This window comes from Haliaeetus leucocephalus, unplaced genomic scaffold (genome assembly GCF_000737465.1).
Source record: "Haliaeetus leucocephalus isolate CR32 unplaced genomic scaffold, Haliaeetus_leucocephalus-4.0 Scaffold162, whole genome shotgun sequence".
NCBI lineage: Eukaryota > Metazoa > Chordata > Aves > Accipitriformes > Accipitridae > Haliaeetus > Haliaeetus leucocephalus.
The window spans coordinates 10267011-10286256 of record NW_010972598.1 but is presented as its reverse complement, the minus strand read 5'-3'; the positions used below and the strand labels follow the sequence as shown (position 1 = coordinate 10286256).

The 19246-nt window shown below is 48.5% G+C and overlaps 1 protein-coding gene across 1 annotated transcript in view; it reads right to left on the bottom strand.

Moving 5' to 3' along the window:
- The window catches only part of ZMAT4 (zinc finger, matrin-type 4), a 50351-nt gene extending 31453 nt beyond the window's left edge, over positions 1-18898 (bottom strand). The window contains exons 1-2 of the mRNA XM_010562737.1: positions 18797-18898; positions 3701-3790 (exon numbers count right to left, since the gene is read on the bottom strand). Coding sequence (XP_010561039.1) covers positions 3701-3790; positions 18797-18898 — 192 coding nt within the window. The remainder of the gene's footprint in view (positions 1-3700; positions 3791-18796) is intronic.
- Positions 18899-19246: the final 348 nt, after the last annotated feature.

Here is a 19246-nt window from a genome sequence, read left to right as displayed (position 1 = left end):
AGGACCAGGCAGTTGTAGTCCTTTGCTGGATGTTCCTTAAGCAATACTCGGGAAAAGTAAGGATTTTTATTCCACAGATACAATCTGCTGTCTTCATTTCCTAGGTTTTACTAAGAAGAAAAGATTATACAAACCCTTGAAATATAGCAATATAAACCATAGCACTCAAGGCACTGCAAATTATCTTTTAAATTTGAGTTAATTTTCTATGCATGAAGGTGGTGTTGCTAAAGAGCTATTTTCTGTAACGCTCTGTATAAAATTTAGACCACTTCCATTTTGGAGCCTGTTCTTGTGGTACAAGCAAAGAGCAAGTACCAGTTTGCAGCTCTCTAAATCTGAAACGCTCCTTGAGTCTCGGAGCATCTTAGGACGTATACGTTCTCCGAAGAAAAGGCAGCCCTAAGTTAAGCAAGGGGGGTGTTGGATGTGCGGTAAGCCCGCGTCCCACGGTCCCCACTCTGGCAGCTTGTCGAGAACGGGGCTCACTCCTCAGCCGGAGACCCCGGCTTCCACCGCCCAGCTGTGGCTCAGTGGGTGTTCAAAACCACGCAGAGCAAAGCCCGGGAGAAGAGGGGAGGACCGGCACGCAGAACACACGTGGGGCACATCACGGAGACGCCAGTGGGCTCTGCCCCACGGCTGGGACGGGGCATCCCAGCCAGGGCAGAGAGCCCGTCACAGCAACAGCAGCTCTCGGCCAGTCCCAGCCTTCCGTCGGAGAGTAAATTCAAGTCTTCCACCGCTAATGTCTTTCATTGAAACCAATACCTGACCTTTTGGTTGAAAACCTCTGATCGGGTACAAAACACACAGTAAGAACGTTGGCCCTAAAACCAGACATTTCATCTTAGTTTCAGTGTAATTGCTGAAGATTTAGGTTATAGCATGCAGTAAATTTTGCATCAGAAGCTGTAAAAACTGTGGTTTCCTTGCTGATCGGGAACTGAAGCCGAGCCTTCCAAGGCAGCCGCCGGCACCGTTTGTGCCTCAGAGAGGCACAGCTCTTGGCTTAACCACCTCCAGCGCCGCCCTGCAGGACATGCATTACCCTCAGCAACAAAATCTAATCTCCTATCTTCCCTCAAACAATTCATCCTAGCTGTTATGACCCCTCTCTTTTTTAAGGAAGGTGATGCTGGCTAAAGCAATTTAATATCTTATAGTATGAATAGGACTAGAAAGAATTTAAAGGCTTTTCTCCCATCTCAGAAAAATGTGTTTCATAGCATATCAAAAATTTTCATCATGTTTGTCTTGATCATAAACAGGGGTCCTATTTTTAAAGGTAGTGAGAAAAAGCTGATTAAAACTGCTTCACCAGTCCCAGGACTTGAGGATGTGACTCTGAATTTCAGCAGGGCCCTGACACAGGCTGCAACCTTCTCAGATTACTTTCAGCTGAAATGTTAAGCGGAAATTTAAAATGAAAGGTCAACAGTCCCTCAGCACACCAAAGACATGAGGTTTTTCCCCTCCCCCACAAAAAATTAAAACAATAACGAGCAGCCCAACAACTGAGTCGTTATCCAGTGCAAGACTAATCGTATAAGCCTCCTACTTCTTACTATGAAAGGATAATGGGTGTTTGGGGAATGCAGAGTATTTTTATAGTCCTCAAACAACAGCAAACACTGCCCTTCGTCTCACCGAAAGGTCAGGTAGCAAATGCTGTTTCTAAGCCTATTGCATTGAGTATCTACAGCTGCAGCAGCTTCTCCTTCCTATTGCCATTTGGAAGCAAGACAAGGTGTTTAGTTTTCCGGTCAAAAGGACACAAATCAAATGGCATACAGGCATGTAACCGTGCAGGTTTTGATGAAAAAAAGGCTAATACTCCCTTTTTAGTTGCAGATGCTTCTACGCAGAAATTTAATTGGTTTTCACGGATTGTTTCTAATACTCGATAAAGTCGGTGTGTCACGGCTTGACTAACACTGCTGGATACCTGAATCGGGCAATGCAGCTGCACTCCGTACGTGGCAATGATGTAATCATGCAGCATTAGAGATGTCCTAAATATTTCTGTTCACTTGAAATGCAAAGGCTTGGATCGTATCTCATCAGCAACAGGCCTACTTTGAGCTGTAAATTTTGGCAGATTTTCCCTGCTTTATTTTTATAACATAAATAATTTTCAAATTTAGGTCTTGCACAGCCTGTCATTCACCTAGTGCCTAACGACTTGTTAATTCATCCCCCACTAAGGGCTGCCCTTGGCACAACCAAGCATCAGCAAACACAGAATTACATTACTTCTCACTGTTGCTTTTTGCAAAAGAAATGGCAAGTGGTTCACCTCTGGCTTATTTGAGGTCTGTTTGGCTGCCTGTCCACCATATCCTCATGCTAAGGTGTACATGCAGCTACATGGTTTCTTGTTAGATGTAACAAAGCTCATTAGAGGACCGCGTTCCAAGTCTATATGTGCATGTCCACTGTACCTTTCACACTCTATAATTAATAACTCAATAAAAATACTGTGAGATTTTGCTGTTAAGGGGTAGATTGCGTCTGCAATTACCCTGTGTGCAACATAAAAGTTCCACTAAAATTTTAATTACTGTGTGAAGGAGCTTTCAGATTCCTTTGGCAAAACTTGCACACTTCTCCCTTTAATTAGAAGATACCTCACTAAGTATTGATAGCATTAAGCCACAGCCACACTCCCATAGATCTGAAATAGTTTGGATGCTATCTGCTGGGAACCTCATCAACAGCTCTCACACCAGCCCCAGAATATGGGAAAGAGCTGAATGAATAATTCACTGTGAATCAGTCCCTTATAAATTTAGTCTCCTTTTATTGCCTGACAAACGGCTGCAAGCTGGTCCAATTCCCTCACGTTCATTTGTTTATTCGAATGCAACTGAGGAACCCGATTGCCGTTTTTTAAAACTGCGGACTGACCACAATCCTTTGTGAGGAGCCTTTTGGATTCAGCACTCCATTTTCATCAACTCTCAGAAAAAAAATCAGGTCAGGAGAGGACTCTGGAGAGGACTCTGCTCTCCGGTGACCTCTCCGCTCATCCCGGGGGATCTCCGGGGGTTTTCAGCCACAATGTGCCGATGACACTGTGGGCATCCCCTGACCTCCCACAGTCCATACGACAGCTCCATACCCCGGGGGTCGATAAAACAGCTCCGTATGCGGCATCGCTGCCCCACGCCACTCCAAAATGCTGGCCAGGCTGTAAGTCCTGCCCTCCGCCCAGTGCCCCTGGCCCTTGGGAACGAAGTCGCCTACTGAAAGTTGGGTGAACGTGTCTGGAAGTGACCCGAGCGCTGCTTCAAGCAGAGCAGCCCCAAAGCCCCCGCCAGAGCCACCGCAGAGCAGCGTTCACTGTGATCCCAACCGCCCGAAGGCACAAGCCTCCGGCAGCCCTTGCCCTGGCTTACCCACAAAAAAACTAGCCATTGCACTTCAACTGAATAAATGCCAGATATTTGCTATCGGCCTATTTTTTTTCCTATGAAAGAACATTCGAATAACTAAAAATGCAATTACTGTTGCTGATGCATGTAATATTTCTTGTACGGTTTATTGAAAATTATTTCCAGTTACTTAGCATTTCAGCTAACCTAAGTGTTACCTCTGGGTACCTGATCATCTGCGGCTGTAACAGAAAAAAACGTTGTAGCAGAGAGTCAATGATTCACAAAGCAGTTGAGTAAACAGGGACTTAAATTATACCCACGTTTTCTGACCGGAGCTTTTTAGCTGGGCAGCCTCCATCTATGGGATGAAGCATATAATAGAGGCGAACTTTGCTGGCATGTTTCCGACTCTGGAGAAAAAAAAAAACAAAAAAAAAAAAGAAAAGAAAAAGCAAGAAATGAAGTTACAAAAAGCAAGAGGCTCTATTGCTGTGCACACAACATCAGTCTGCAACAAGATTTCACATCCCCTTGATATACGTATCCAGTATGGGAGGAGAAAAGGGGGAAAGACCCAGGTGAGGAACATTTGCATTTCAGGGAGGTTTCACAGAGCTCTCCACCGAGACGAAACAAACTGTGGAATGATTATGACACCTGCCATTAGCAGAAGAAATGGTCCACCCTCACCACTCGCTGCTAAGTCCTGTTGTCTGCAGCCCCTTGAAGATACAGTGGGAATAAAGGCGGCGAGAGAAGAGCAACATTTGTTATCAGACCATTTCCATAGCGGGAGAGATTGAAAAGATCAGTGTTATTTAGCTTTAGGGGGAGACAGGATGGCATCATGAGGGATCAGATGCGCACATGAACAGAAATCCACAGTTCTTACACTTACAGAAGAATAAAATATATAAGGGGCATAAAACCTCACTCTCTAGGAAATACGCCCACTGATACCTGCCAAAGGTTTGAAAGAAATTTCTCCCACGGGTAAATTATCAGATAATTGTGTGTTATGAAATCTAATGTTTTCCTCATACGCAGCTGATGCTGGCCCTGCCGAGAGGGGATAAGGACTACACGGACCCCGAGCCTGAGCCCCTTCTCCTCTCTCGAGCATTTCTAAGGGGAGTTGAACAGTAAAACCTTCCAGACGGCCGTGAAAACAGGAGGGTTGGTGCTCTGGGTTAAGCAGCGCCAGGAGGGGAAAGCCCAGGCTCGACCTGACATTTGCTGCTGCAGAAACCAGCCCCAGGAGCCCGGGCACCGCTCCGAGGTAGTTCTGCTTTCCCCAGTCCTGCCCAGCATCACCCTCCACCACCACAGCGGACGGACGCAGACCGCGCTTTCCAGCATCAGCCATGGTCACCGGTCCCAAAACCTTCGTACCAAATTCCAGTAAACAGCCTTCGTTCAGCCAGAGGGCTGCCTTCCCGCAGCAAAGCCGACCAGGTACTTCTTGTACTTTCTCCCAAGAAAGGCACCTAGCCAAACGTCATTTATACCACAGGAAAGTTTTCAGGGGACCTGTATTTTTGTAGAGGTATTGGGGAAGAGCTGAGGGATGCCTGGAGGAGACTTTTCCCCCGAGGGACACACCGGGTGGGAAGGGCAGGTTTCACACTGCCTTCGGGCAGGATACCAGCAGGTGAGGATACGGAGAGACTAGAGATGTCCTGGTCACGCCAGCATCAACAGACAAAGCAATCCTTGTGATGTGCAAAACATAAAGGAAGATTTAAAAGCTTCTCCAGCAGGAGCACAGACATAAACCTTCAGAACACTAACTTACAGCCAGCTCTTGTCTTCCAGTAGATGTAAGGGGGGGGGGCGAAAGCCTGCAACTACTAAATACCTGCATCCAGAGCCCCGACATGCACGGCAGCTATTATTATGCAAATGTTTTCTCTGAATCTCCATTTCTGATTGCCTCACAGAGCAACGCACCATAATATTATAATTTCAGATCACAGATTTTCAATTTTAAAATATTAAATTATCATTAGCATGTTCTGGAACATTCCTTTTCCTGTGGTGTGAACTTGGAGCTAAATTTGCAGAGAACTATATTTGTATGCATGAATGTGACTATGCAATAATTTTTTTTAATGAAGCAAATCAGTCAAGATAAATAACGTCAAATATCTTTCCCTAACTCGTCTTCCTGCATGCATTTAGAAAATGGGACCTGCTGTAGTCAGAGCTAAGCACAGGAAACCCCAAAAGCTTCAGCTATCGGTGATTAGCAGTCCAGACAGCGATGACGTAATTAAGAAATGACAAAATAAATGTTCAAAATGCAAAGGACAGATATGCAAAGTCAGTCTCAGTGTTTGGCAGCGCTCCTGCTTTCTGCCTGAAGGGATGCTCGGCTGGTTTCACCTCGTGGAGGTTTGCACGCCGGGAGGCAGGCGACGGCTTGGCCCCTTCGCACAGGGCAGGGGACAGGACAAGCCACCGCGGTCCCTCGCACCTACGGATGGAGGAGAGTCAAACACACCGTAAAAGCGATGTGGCCAGAGCTTTTCAGCTGAATTCCTTTCCTGAACACTTACACCCCTCGGAGCAGCCAGCCAGCCTCAAATCATCCTTCCCACAGTCACGAGGCTCTTCCCTCGGGTGAGTTAATCCAGCACTTCAGGATGCCTACTCGCACAGAACCGTAGCCTGCCGAATTTAGAGGTTAAAAAGTTTGTGGGTTTTTTGTTGTTTTTTTGTAAGATGAAAAGGCAAGATTTTAATGGCAATCATTTTTAGTGTTCTTTTCTATGGCACTCAGCTGCGTCGTAAATGATGTCCAAATGTCAGCTTTAAAAGGCAGCGAAGTTTCAGCCTTCTGTAAAACACCTCTCACCTTTATTTATGCATTTGTTTGGATTTATGAGTGCTAAGGTAAGGAAATAACTTATGTTGGGCGTAATTTAAAACTACATGGCTCCTTATGCAGCCTTATTATCCTACGGTTATAAAAGCAGAGCTTAAAATCATCCCCGGCCTTTGCAAGTACGTAGCGAGCATCTCATTCCCTCTCAGGGAGCGGAGGTAGCACAGCCCATTTGTCACCCATTTTATCTCTGGTGTTTTCTACATTTACATGTGTATTTATCATCCTAACACCACAGCAAGAGCAAAGTGATTATTCTTAGCGCACCGCTCGCAAACAGCCCTGCGGGTTATCTTTTCCCCTCTGCAAAGCAACTTGAAATCTGCAGCTCTGAGGCGCGAGAAGGGCAAGCGCCAGGGAGGGGGTGCCACAGCCCCCACCCGCCCTCCTGAGCTCCAGCCAGGCTCTGCCGTCCCGTTCAGAGGTCCCACGTGTCCGAAGGAGCTCTGGAGGACACGGCAGCGGGAGGATACCCGAAAGCAGCGGGGAGACGGCAGCGAGTCCGACTCGAGCATCGCTGCTTCCCAACCGGCCGCCCAGCCCAGGCAGAGCAGGTCCCTGCGAGTTGTCCTCGCAGCAGGGGCTGGCTTGGCCAGCTGAGCATCTGCTAGCAACCGTCATCCGAGTTATTACAGCTACACCGGGCAAGAGGGTCAAAGGAAAAACCACATACCGGAGTCGGGAAACCAGGATAAAGGGGGAGCAGCGCACATCCAGCTCCCATTCTGATCCATTTCACCATGTGTACAAGCCTTAGAAAAGCCAAAAACTTGACACGTCTGTCAATGCACGGTCTGGAACAAGAACGCTGCCTTTGGAGATACCTGCCTGTTCATCGACAGCCACCACAATTTTATCTTGGGGTGCGCTAGGAGACTATTTCTGTGCCTGTGAATATTTGTTTTGTAGCTTTACAGAGTGTTAGGCCAAAGGCATTTTCACTCAAATTCTCTGTCTCTAGTGTCTGGAAACAACTCCTTTAGATGGCAAGAAATCTAACTTAATACTGTATGCTTTAAAAACAACCATCCCTATGCAGGGAGGAGGGGAAAGCTTAGAAAGAGCCTGTTTTCACATAGCAACTGCAGACTTCTCTCACGTGCTATTGTAAGAAGGCTCATCAATAAAGAGAAATAAATGGATCATTTCTGTCTATATCAAACCTATTTTAATACCAAGTATTGTGGCAGAGCCAGCAGAGTCCCAGCAATTCAACCCTAAAACACGAAAGGGCAAAGCGGAGCTAAATTGTGCTATGAAATGCAATTTGCTTTTGCATAAATCGAGTTTTGCAGCGCACTTCTGCCCAGAGCGAGCAGCAGCGTGGCGAGAGGAGACAATTCCGTCTCTGTGGGAGCAGCGGCAGCTGGCAGGACCCTGGGAGCCGCGGACGAGCCGGTTTCAGACGCAGCAGCCCCTCTCGCCCTGGCCTGCGGAGGGTTCGCTCGCTGCCGTCATAACTTCACAGCTTCTCGGTAAATTTACCAACGGCAGCAACGTCCCGGGGGAGGACTGAGGCACGTCTCCCTTTACAAGGTCACAAGTCCCCGGTGGAGGTTTTAGCCCCGGGGTTTGCTGGGCTGCACAGACACTCAGAGATCCCCCCCGGACCCCGCAGTCTGCCCCGGGGGGGGACGCGGGCTGCCCTCCCGTCAGCCGCAGCTCTGCAGCCTGCACCGGCCCTGCGATCCGCTCCCACTTTGCACCACTGATTTAAGCTGACCTGACAGTCTAAAACACTTCACCATCTTGCGAGGGATTTCTTCGCGTACCCCCAACCCCCTCGCCAGGTTCAAATCAACCGTTTCTGCTGCTTTCCTCACGCTGCGCTTGCATCTGATCTAATTTCTTTATTCCCCATAGCTCCCTTTATCATCTGCTTGTTCACTCCTCTGCTGGCAGCACCATGTTTTCGGTCGGTCTGCCTTTCCTCTCTTGCTCTCCTTCCTCTGTGCCCTGTTCTCCAGCCAAGGACCAGAGACCCACCGCGCCGGGGGACACGAGCCGAGCACAGGCAGCGACACGCAGGTGGGAGATGAAGAAAGGAACTGTCATGGCAGCCCGAATGGCTGTGGCTTCTCTTAGTTTGTAATAAATTCTTTTTCAGAAGCCTGTTGGTTGGATTTTAATCCTTTTAGTGCGTACTGTGTTGATTTTTTTGTACGCTGGCAGTTTCTTAATTAAATTGCCATGAAACATGCAGTCATATGATTACTCCAACTTTATTATCTGTATTGGCCCTACTTGTAATCTCATCAAAAGAGATAAAGTTATTTTGGCTAGACCCAGTTCTCTAAACCTCATGCAGAATACCAATTACATTGTCCTCCTGAAGCTGCGTACTCGAGTCCCTTTCCAGAGCCTGCTTTGCTCAGGAGCCATGCCAAGCTGGGAGGGCTCCGCTCCCCATGCCGGTCCCCCGGTGCCACCGTGCCTGGCTCCACACTCGCCTTCCTCCTGGAAATTTCCTCCACTTTCCAAGTCCCATGGAGGATCAGTGGTGACGACGCAGAGCGCGTGGCCAGCTCTTTTCAAGGACTTGCTTGCAAATTACCGGACCTGCTGACTCAAAAACCAGCATTCTAGATTTCATAATCGCTGCCTAACAAAGTTCCAAATTTCTGCTGGAACAGAACCAACTTATTCCTCATTCTGTGATATAACAACATCCTCTGCTTTTTTTTAAAATAGAGGACAGAAGTATTTTCAGCAAACGCCTTCCCTTTTTTGCCTCTTCTACCCACACGACCAGCAAACACCATTGTCGAGATCCCCGTTGTTCGCCGCAGAGACAAACTCCCGTCTGTTATTCCAGACGCTGCTGGGTGCCAATGTCCTTTTTCTCCCTTTGTAATTTTTGCAGAGCCTCATTTATAATTTATGGTCATTTCTATTCACTTCCCCTTTTTCCTCTGTGAGTTAATTTTTTAAAAAGCGTCTACTCATGCTCGTGACTTCCTGGGCACACAGATACGTGCCCGTAATTCCCAACTGCACGCAGCTGAATTTTCACCCCCATGAAACTGGCTTCTTCAAAGCAACAGGTAGACATGTTACTGGTTTGGACATTGATTTGCTTACATGCCAAGGCAATTACTGGTGATCTATTCAGCCAAGCAACCACTAGCTCACTTCATTTTCTCTAAATTTGTGAGCATTTCTCCCCTGCTCACTAAGCCGACTCTGAGCGTGGATCCCCTCACCGGGGTCACGGACAGCCTCGCGGGAGCATTTCGCAGGCCCCAGCAGCTTCTCCCAAATCTTGTGCACTGCAATTTTAAAAATGCAAAACCAAGACGTCAGAAGCTCCAAGTAAAACAAACAGCAGCGACCTGCTGCAGCCAAAGGCAGCGACTCACAGGGGGCGAGGGCCTGCCGCATCTCCTGCTCCGCAGTCGGATGGGGTCAAAGCATCCAGTCCAAGCCTGACAACTTTAATTATAATTATATAATACATGATGTTGTTACTTCAGTCACCTTCATAAGAGAAAAGTCTCACCTGCTAGATCCTCCTGTGCAGCGTGAGCTCAGAGCTCCCGTGGCCGCGTGAAATGCGTTTCCTCCGGGAGAGTTCCCAAACACCCTTTCCCGTCACCTCCCTCCTGCTGCGCTGGAAATACTAAAGCTGCAAAGAGCTGGAGAGGGCTCAGGCAGCCAGCCCAGGAGACCCTTGAGAGAAGGGTTTCTAAACCATGCTTGTTCAAGGGAAGAGAAAATACTGCCTTTGTTTTTTTCCCCCTTGGTGCAGTCCCCATCACACAGATAAACCAGGTGGATGGCACCGGTACCCTGCGTGGATGGGTACCACGGGTACCTCCTCAGACCGCCTCCCATGGCCGGAGTACCACCCCGGGACCCAGCCCTGCTCTCTCACAACTGCCGATCCAGATGGATCCAGGCTCAGCTCTGCGACTCCTGGTGTGACAGATACCTGCAGACCTCCGGAACAGCAAGGCAGGAATTTTCTGTCTTGGGAATCACCGTTCCAGCTATGGTTTTTAACTTTACCACTTCCTATATTGATTTTGATTGTAGTCAAAGTATCTCTTGTCCTAAACATTGCTGTGTACCCTGCCAGGAGGAAAATAAAACTCTCTTCACAGCCTGTTGCCAGAGCAGCGTAGCACGAACAGCAGGGCTCAGCACCCGGCTCGCAGGCTGCTGGTACCCCCCGGACCTGCCTCCCAGCACCCGGGACCATCCCGGGATCGCCCCCAAGCTTCTGTTCCTCCTCAAAAGCACTGGAAGTCCCTCCTCATCTCACGTCCTCACATTTCTTCTGCAGGTGGATCTTACACTTAGACTAAGGCAACCATGAATTTTCTTCTCCATTGGTGTTTAGGGTTTTTTTCAAGGCAGTGCACCTCCCAGGGAACACGCCAAGGGAAAGGGGATGCAGGGGATGGAGCGAACGGGGTGGGAACCTCCAAAATGTGCTTCGCACAGCAGGATAAACCTTGCTGTTTGCCCATAGCCAACTGATGTCAAGCAGCTGCAGCTCAAGTTTCTCAGCTCGGGCCACTCTGCTGTTGGGTACTGACGCTCAAGGTGCGGATGAACTTCACTGCTGGTACAGAACTACCATCCTGGTGTCAAGTGGGAAACAGAAGAGTTAACACAAACATAACTTCTCCTCCGCACACAAGCGCCCAGCACCGGCTCTGCAGAGCAGCACGCACCAGCAGCGCTGCTGTTGTTCCCATTCTATCTTTATGAGTCTGAAACAAATCACTTTTAAAGCGCATCAGTGCCAGTCACTTCTGAGAGCCCGCTCAGCCCCGGCGCAGCGCGTGGGCGGGTTTTGTCACAACACACGACGATAACTAAAGACTCTGCTTTCAACCACCTGAAACCCAAATCCTAACAAGGATTGTGAGTTTAAAATATTAAAGAAAAGCAAGAGTGAATACCTGGAACAAAGAAGTGCCCTCCTGTGCATCGGGAGCAGAAAGGGGCTGCCACAGGAAAGTGAGAGCTGCAGGGATTTCTCCTGGGGACACCTTGGCCAGGGCAGGGCTGTCATGGGGAACAGAGCAACGTTTCGTTCCACATAGGCTTAATGTGAAATCCCTTGTGCCTCCCCATTAATGCTAACCCCAGGGTCTCATCCCCAGGGCATTTTACTAGTGCTGTGAAAGTACCTTTTTGAACTTCAGCTATTTTTAGCCAGAAATGGGACTCTGCACAGAGGTACCTTGGAAGGGAGCTGTATGATAGGGCTTTATCTGCTCTGCTGTTGCTGCTATTTAGCGATAGATTTTGACACTAGGAGTGCATTAAAAATAATGTTTAGCCATTAACGTTGACAACAGAGCAGTAACACAGAGCCTTGTAAAGTACCATTTAATCTACATCGGTTTCCTGAAGCACACTGCGATCCAGCAGCTAGTGCTGCCCTGGTGAGTCTATACTTACTGTAGGCAGAAAAGGGAAGAGGCAGCATGAGCACCTCGCCGTAAAACACTGACATCCGCGTATCTCTTTCCTATACAATGTGTTGCCACATTTACCTCAACATATTTTAATTGCTGCTGTTAACATGACATAACCGGGTACCAAGGCAATCTGCAGAAGGTCTATGTGTGCACATAGAAAAAACAGAACGGTACCTTCATCATCTTTGTGACTGAACCACAAAAAAAGATTTCTTTAGCCCAATTTTTTTTCTCCTCAAGCCAAGGTTCTCCTACCAAACACCAGCACAACCTGCAAAATAACAGTAATGTTTGAGCAGCCACTAAAAACATATAGCACGCGTGGACCATGGCAGAGCAGATTCTCAGCAGTTGTGGGGAAGGACATAGGAACAACAGGTAGGACATCGCCTCCTCCTTCGTCCTCTGAAGTATTTACAGGTTACTGCCACTTGGCAAGTAAGCAGCAGCAGTGGCAGAAGATATGAGAGACAGCATTGCTTGCAAACATTGCATTCCCTTCAATAATACACAACTAACATCAGCAGACTCCCTGACACACGAGAGCCCTGTGTAGTCTTTATTTCCAGCTGAAGCACGTCCTTTCCATTCCTCCATCCTGGAAATGCCTGCAGCATCTCATGTGGGGAGCTAACAGCAGACACAGAATATTCCAGCTCCTTGTGTTCTAGCACAGCATTTATTTTGTTAAATAGAGTATGTGCTCTTCCACTGCATTAATATTTCAGACACAGGATTGCCTTTCTGAGCACACACATCTTGATCCTTAAGGCGCTAATGTGCCAATAGTAAACAATGTTTATTATTCCTTCAGACAAGCCATCATTTTATGCAGTTTCCCAGAGAAGGATGGCCCAACTGGAAGCAGATTAACCTGAGCACCACTCCAGCCCCGCGCAGACAAGGAGTATTGATGAGGCTGTCGATACCGCTCGCCTGCTTCGCTCGGGAGACAGTGTCTGAAATTCCAAAGAGCACTCGGCTCCGGAGATGAGCCAAAGGGCACGGCCCTTTATTTGTTCTCCCCAGTTTCCTCTGCATTTGAATTTTAATACACTTTGCCTCTGCCCTCCCCCTGCCATTCAGGCTTCACCGCAAGCATTTAAGCATCATTCCTTCATCTCACGACATGAACCACCATTCACACGACACCTTCCTGGGCTTCTCTTCCCACAGACCCGGCGTATTTCTTAATTTTAAATGAAAAAGCAAAGCGCCATCTGAACACCTGAAGCAATAAAGATTACAATGGAGAAAAGTGCTATAGCAGCTTGAGGAGCAAATGTGGTGATGAATATGCAGCTCAGGGTGGAATCTGAGAGCAACTTTGCATATTTGGTAATTTTCCTGCAGGATTTTCAAGGAGAAACTTGAAAATAAATGGTAACATCTTCCTAATGGCTGTGAACACTTCTATATAGAGATGAGGACTCGGAGCTAACTAAGAAAGCTTAGCTTTTTAAATTTACGGAGCAGCTCACCAAAATGATTGATACATCCCCTCTCAAAGACCGAGCTGGAAGGAAGCGCTAAATTATGGGTGATCTAGAGAGTATCCAGCAGCAAAGAGGCTTCCCACTCCAGAGGGAGGCAAGATGCAGAAATACAGAAAAGGAAGAACTCATCTCTGGGGCAGAGACTTTCAATCGCATTGCGGCAAGTACATTTTATTTTTCTTCTCATTCCTGTTTAGCAAGCTCTGGGGCACCATCCACTTCCCAAATCACTGGTGCCCTCTGACCCTCTCCAATTCCTCCTACCCTCTTCCCTGTGCAGAGGGCAGCAGCCGTTGCTGAGCACATGAAGCAGCTGGTAAAGCAGCCACACAACCGCGAGAGCTCCTGATCCCAGGGCAGCAGCCTCAGTTATTTCTTGGCAATACCTTTGAGGGGTGAATGGCATTTGAATAGTGATGCTTTGCTGATAAAAGTTACAGGAGCCTGATGCAAGAGAGAGCTGCAGGGTGCTCTGAATCTCAGCCTTTTGACAGACTCTCCCAACTCCTCAAACAGGATTCTGCACAAAGGTGCAGACGCTGGGTAGCTGCCTTCTGGTTCTCCCACCCACAGATGTCATTTAAAAACAACAACAACAACAAAAATCAATTCCTCTGTTTCAAAGTTGTGCTCGAAAGACACACAGTCTGTGCCACCGAAGCAGAGCAAAAAGGTCGATGCCTGCGAGACGCTCCCCGTCTCCGCGGCCGCCACAGAAGATGCTGTGGGAGGAGGGTGCAGGCAGATGTGTCCCTTTGCCACGCAGCCGACCCTCCCCACGGTGCCAGGAGGAGGTGGCCGAGGAAAGAAGGAGCTGCCGTGGCACAACGTGGGCATCCCCCCGCTCCACGGATGCCGCAGGAGCCGGCCGATGCCACCGAGAATTAAAGAGCATCAGGGAGAGGCTGGTCCCAAGCCGGTGCGGATCAAGCGTCCGTGTCTGGAAGGGGTCTGCCAGTTGTCCCCCCACACCTGAGAGCAGGCAAAGGAGCAAGAGAGAAGGCTTGAAATACCCTCCCCTCCACCAGACAGCACCGCACGTTTGGCCACCACCTGCCTGATGCAGCCAGCAATCGCCTGGAGCGTATTGCATCGCTCTGCCCTTTTTTTTGTGATTCTTTATCTAATCAGTCATCCCGTTTCTTCTTTGTTCCTTCCGTGGGGGGAAAGGGAGAGCCAATGCACATGAGAAATGCTTGGCACATCACAGCAGCACAGCAAGCTATTACCTAGCGGGGCTTTTATCAGACATCCGTGCTTGGACGCTTTATTCCGGTAGTGGAAATGGGAAGGGAGTTTTCTGATACTTCAGGAGACAAATTAAGATATTCATTTGCTTTAAGAATTAAAATATTCAAATGCATGATCTTTCAGGCATTGACAACAACCAGTAAGATCGGTCTCATCTCTTACTTACCGCTGCGTGGAAGCTAACCGATACCTTTAAAGCAACCTCCTGTGATACTCAGCATCACAGTATGCAGAGAGCTTGTTAAGGCATTTTCTCATTTGGGCACCTGCAACTTCATTAGGAGTCAATATCCCAAGGCCAGCTACTCAGATCAGCTCTACCCTAAGGTGAATCCCTGGTAGAAGAGCAGTACCTGGCAGTTTCACGGGGCTGGAAAGGAGAGCAAAGGCACAGCAGACATATCAGACAAAGCCAGAGACACAGTTGCACAAAGCACATAAAATAAGGGCAGTATTTTGCTGTACGTCAAGTTGGAAGCAAAAATGTGCTGCAAACACTCTGATTCTTTTGTCATTTTTCCTCTACGCTTGCCCTTGGAAATAATACCACTTAATATTGTGCGACTGACATCAAATTATTTTTTATTCCTGGCAAAGTAGCGCAGAAGAAAAGAAGAGTTACCGGTTGATGATTTGGAGAAGGAGACAAGACAGCGATTGGAACCGACTATTCCTGTTTGGCAAGATAAAAACATCCCCCTTTCATACACTGTTTCCCTCTATTTTCTTACAGAGAAATGTCTTATTTTGCATGCACAAAGGAGCCAAGATTTTAGTGCCTGGCACAAAGGCTGCGGATCTTATTCGGCAGCACTAGAGAGGCAGCAGATAAATTCCCTTTCTCTCTAAGCTCCGGCTCGGTAAGAGTAAGGGCACTGCTGACCAAAACAAACCACGCCACGGAGGAAGATGCATTACCAGCACGGTCCGGGAGCTTGCGATTGCTGGTTTCCAGTATGTTCTTCTGCAGGTACCTTCACCAGCTCTGAGCGTTCAGCGCACTGCTCAGCTTGCTCCGCACACCCCTTTGCTCTGCCTCTTGGCACGGACAGAGCCCCAAAGCCCCAGCAGCCCCCCAGGGCTGCCCCAGTACCGAGGTGGACCGATGCCCGTGCTCCCCATCGACCGGTGCCTCCTTCAGAAAACCAAAGGAAACGAACGCTCAGGAGCACGGCGGGATCCAGGCTGTGCGAGAAGCTTCCCCCCACGGCTCTCCCGACACCAGCAAGCACGCTGAGCTGGGTGGAAACACGGAACTGTTTTGATTAAGCTGCGTGCACCATACCAGCATGGAATTTCTATTTTGCAGTGTTTCGTTTTTCCCCATAAAGTTCAAGTCGATTCAAAATGAAAAGTTTTGCTCTGTGCAAAAAGTTCGGTTACGTTGTGTTTTTATTGTGTGCTTTGATATTGACAGTATTCTTTTTCAATCAAAAAGCTGAAACAAAGCAACTTCAGAACATTAAAAGAAAATTTATTTGCGTAAAATTTAGACCTCTGAGGTTGGTATTTTTCCCTATGAAAAGAATCAGTTTTGACCAGAGAGTGCTTTTTAAAAGAAAGAAGAAGAAAAAAAAAAAAAAAAGGTGTGAAAGTTGTGACCAGCTACTTTTTAATCAGGAAGAAACAGTGAATTTTACTTTCCTGCTATTAACTAATTGGCTTGCAGCAAGGGCTGGCAGTCTTGGGCAGGATGGAGCTCAGGTACATTCAACACCACAGTTTTGTACAAGAACAGTGTGTTGCAAATCCTGATGTTATAAAAGTGAACATTCTGACCACAGACTTGATCTGCTCATCTCACCAGGGAAAAGAAACACTTTCGAAGCAGGTGCCTGGCAGAAAGAACAGCCCTCTCCACTTGCGGAGTAGATGTTCAGACCAAACTCCTTATGAAACAGCACCGGAGCAAGAATTATTTGCAGAAATTATTCTCCGATAATTTTCCATGATTAACGTACATGGGGAAATCGCATCCTGCTTGGCCAGCGTCTGACTAGAAAAAGAGGCCAAGTTCTCCTAACAAGTGACTCACTACAAATTATTTGCTCAGGTCTCTCGAAACCCCATCCAGCTCGCATCGGGAAGGAGCCAGCAGCGCCGCAGAGCAGTTTTCCATCCACATTTGCAGTCAAAGCACATGGACTCGGGAAACCTCCCCCGCAAGACTCGATGCTGCACCGAGCTGCCGGCAGCCCGAAGCCTTCGCGCATCGGCCGCGCCGAGAAACACATCGAGGGCACGGCAATTCTGCGCCCAGCGAGGGCTCCTCGGGGGCACGCCTGCCACCCAGGACCACCTTCCCCATAAAACCTCGGGGCAGATCTTCAGCCCTCTCACTGCCTCCACGGGTTTCTTGGGACCGGGGAACGAGGAGAACGTGCGGCACACGCTCCAGAGCGGCGACCAGGACAGACGGTCCAAAGCGCCGAGCCTCCCCGACGAGAGCAGAGGCTGCTGCGGGGACACGGCCAAGCGCGGCACAGAGGCACCTTCAGCCCATGGGACCACCAGAGGAGACCCCCGGCCGGGGCCAGACCAGCCCCCCCGGCCGACTCGCTCTCTCCATCCCTCTGCTTCGCGTTGTGCAACCCAGCAGGCAAGGTTAAGTAATGACATTATTGTGCCGAACGTCTACAGCGTCTGCTGGGATTTCACAGGGGATGACAAACGAGCGCACCGCCTCACGCTAGAAATACACAACAGAAAACCCGTGTTGTTGCCACATTTCAAAAACATCTGCTGTGAATTAATGATTCAGCTCATACCTACAATTACAGGCGTGGGAGAAAAGAGATTGGCTGAGCATCCCTTCGCTCACCAGTCGCTACTCCTGTTTCTGCGGCAATGCTTCTGCCTCCTGTAGACAAGATTTGGCATCCACATTGCCCATTATCAAGATCTGGAAGGTGTCCCTAAAACTGCAGCCTGAGACTTCACAGCGGCTGCCAGGGATCCGTGCTGCACACCGAGGGCAGCCAGGGGAGCGTTTACAGGAGGTGTCTTAAGAAATTCACCAAAACAGACACATAAAGTGCCTTACAAGTAAATGTGCGTTATTGTTCACATTGTTTACTAATGCCGCACAGCATCCTTGGATACCGTACGTTAATTAAGCTTCTTGCATGCCTCCACTAGCCACACTGAGACAAACATCTCCCCCGTATACCCATTGCACATCAACAAACACTCGAATCAGAGCAGAAGTTGGGGAAAACCTCATCTTCCAGGCCTCTTATCACAGATTCTGATTTTCTTGAAATAGTGCAGACACCAATAGTGTCTGCGTATCCAAAAGCAGGGGAAAAAGGCAGCTAAGCCACACAGCCCCCACGAGTGCAAAAGTCCCTCATCGCCAGCCTCTCCACATGCATCACCGATTCTCCTGGAGTCCTCCAGGAGAGACTGGACCATATCACAAGTCCTTCCTCTGCACGGCACTGACCGCACAGCCAGGCATCACCGGGGGAGGACGGTCCTCTGCTCCCTACACAACTAATACCACGCAAAGGGTGCCTGACTGCACTCCAACCCCTTGTGCACAACCATCACACAAAGTGACCCTGCGCCCTCCTCTTCATCTGGACACAGATGAGAAAATTGCTGTTTTCCTGTCGGGTTAACGCCGAGACAGCCCCTCACGGCAATGAGGATTTACGCCGCGCCGCTGCAGAACTGCTCGGTGCACGTTTCCCACACCCCAGGGAGCAGGTGCCGAGACACGGAGGGGCAGTGGGTTTCCTTTCTTGAAGAATTTCACAGCAGCATATCCCTCAGTAATTTCCTCCCTTGTTTAATAAGAATTTATTTAATTTTGTTTTGAAGATATGCAGTGCTGTTAATTGCTGTTCTAACATGTCTCTAATAATATATCCGTTCTAATTGTTTATTGCTTGCCTACCTCTTAAGTGCTTAAATACATTCACAAATACTAATCTATTCTCTGCACAGTCAGTGATTCCTACTCGGGAAACAATAGTGCAGCACTTTTAATATTAAAACTTGAGTTCATTTTGCTGAACTGTTAATTGATCTCCTCGCTAACTATGTTTCTTTGAAAACTAGCTTTCAGTCCTGTTCAAATTGCAGCCTGACTTTGCAAATTTAGACAGAAGAAAAAAACAGACATGCAGCAGACAACGTTGCAATGACATCATTTACAGAATAAGACGCCACCAGTAAAGATAGCCTTTCGAATCTTGAGTTTTTGGGGAGGAACATTAAATCCTGGTGTTGCTACTTCCTGGGAATGCAGCGGCTGATGCCGCCCTGTAAAATACGCAGCTGGAGAGGCAGCGACAGAGGAGTTACAAACCGACAGAGCCGAGTTACCAAAGAGCATCCTACCTCGTAATGGGCCACGCGCTGGGACTCAGATATTAGCTGAGCGCTGCACACTTTGCAGTAACTTTCAGTGAATAATTCCTGGTCGATGTCGGATGATTTCATCTGTTCACGACAGAGAGAAGAGACAACAAGCAGAATCAGTTACAAAAGGCAGGCAGAACAGGGCATGTTTGATGAGGGTCCCTACCGAGACGCGGGCAAAGCAACGCTCGAGTCGAGCGGTTCTCGTCGCCGCGAGGGAACGGAACCAACTTTACACAGGCGCAAATGCGAAACACGGACGGTCCCCACCGCAACCCCAACATCTACAATTCGGAGTCCCCGGGTTTACACACAACCAGCCTGTGCCCAGCATTCGGCCCCCGCCCCCAGGCACTGCTGGAGCCCAGCGGGGTTTCCCCTGGCCCCACGTCCCCACCTGCACCCAAAGAGCACCCGAAATGCTGAACA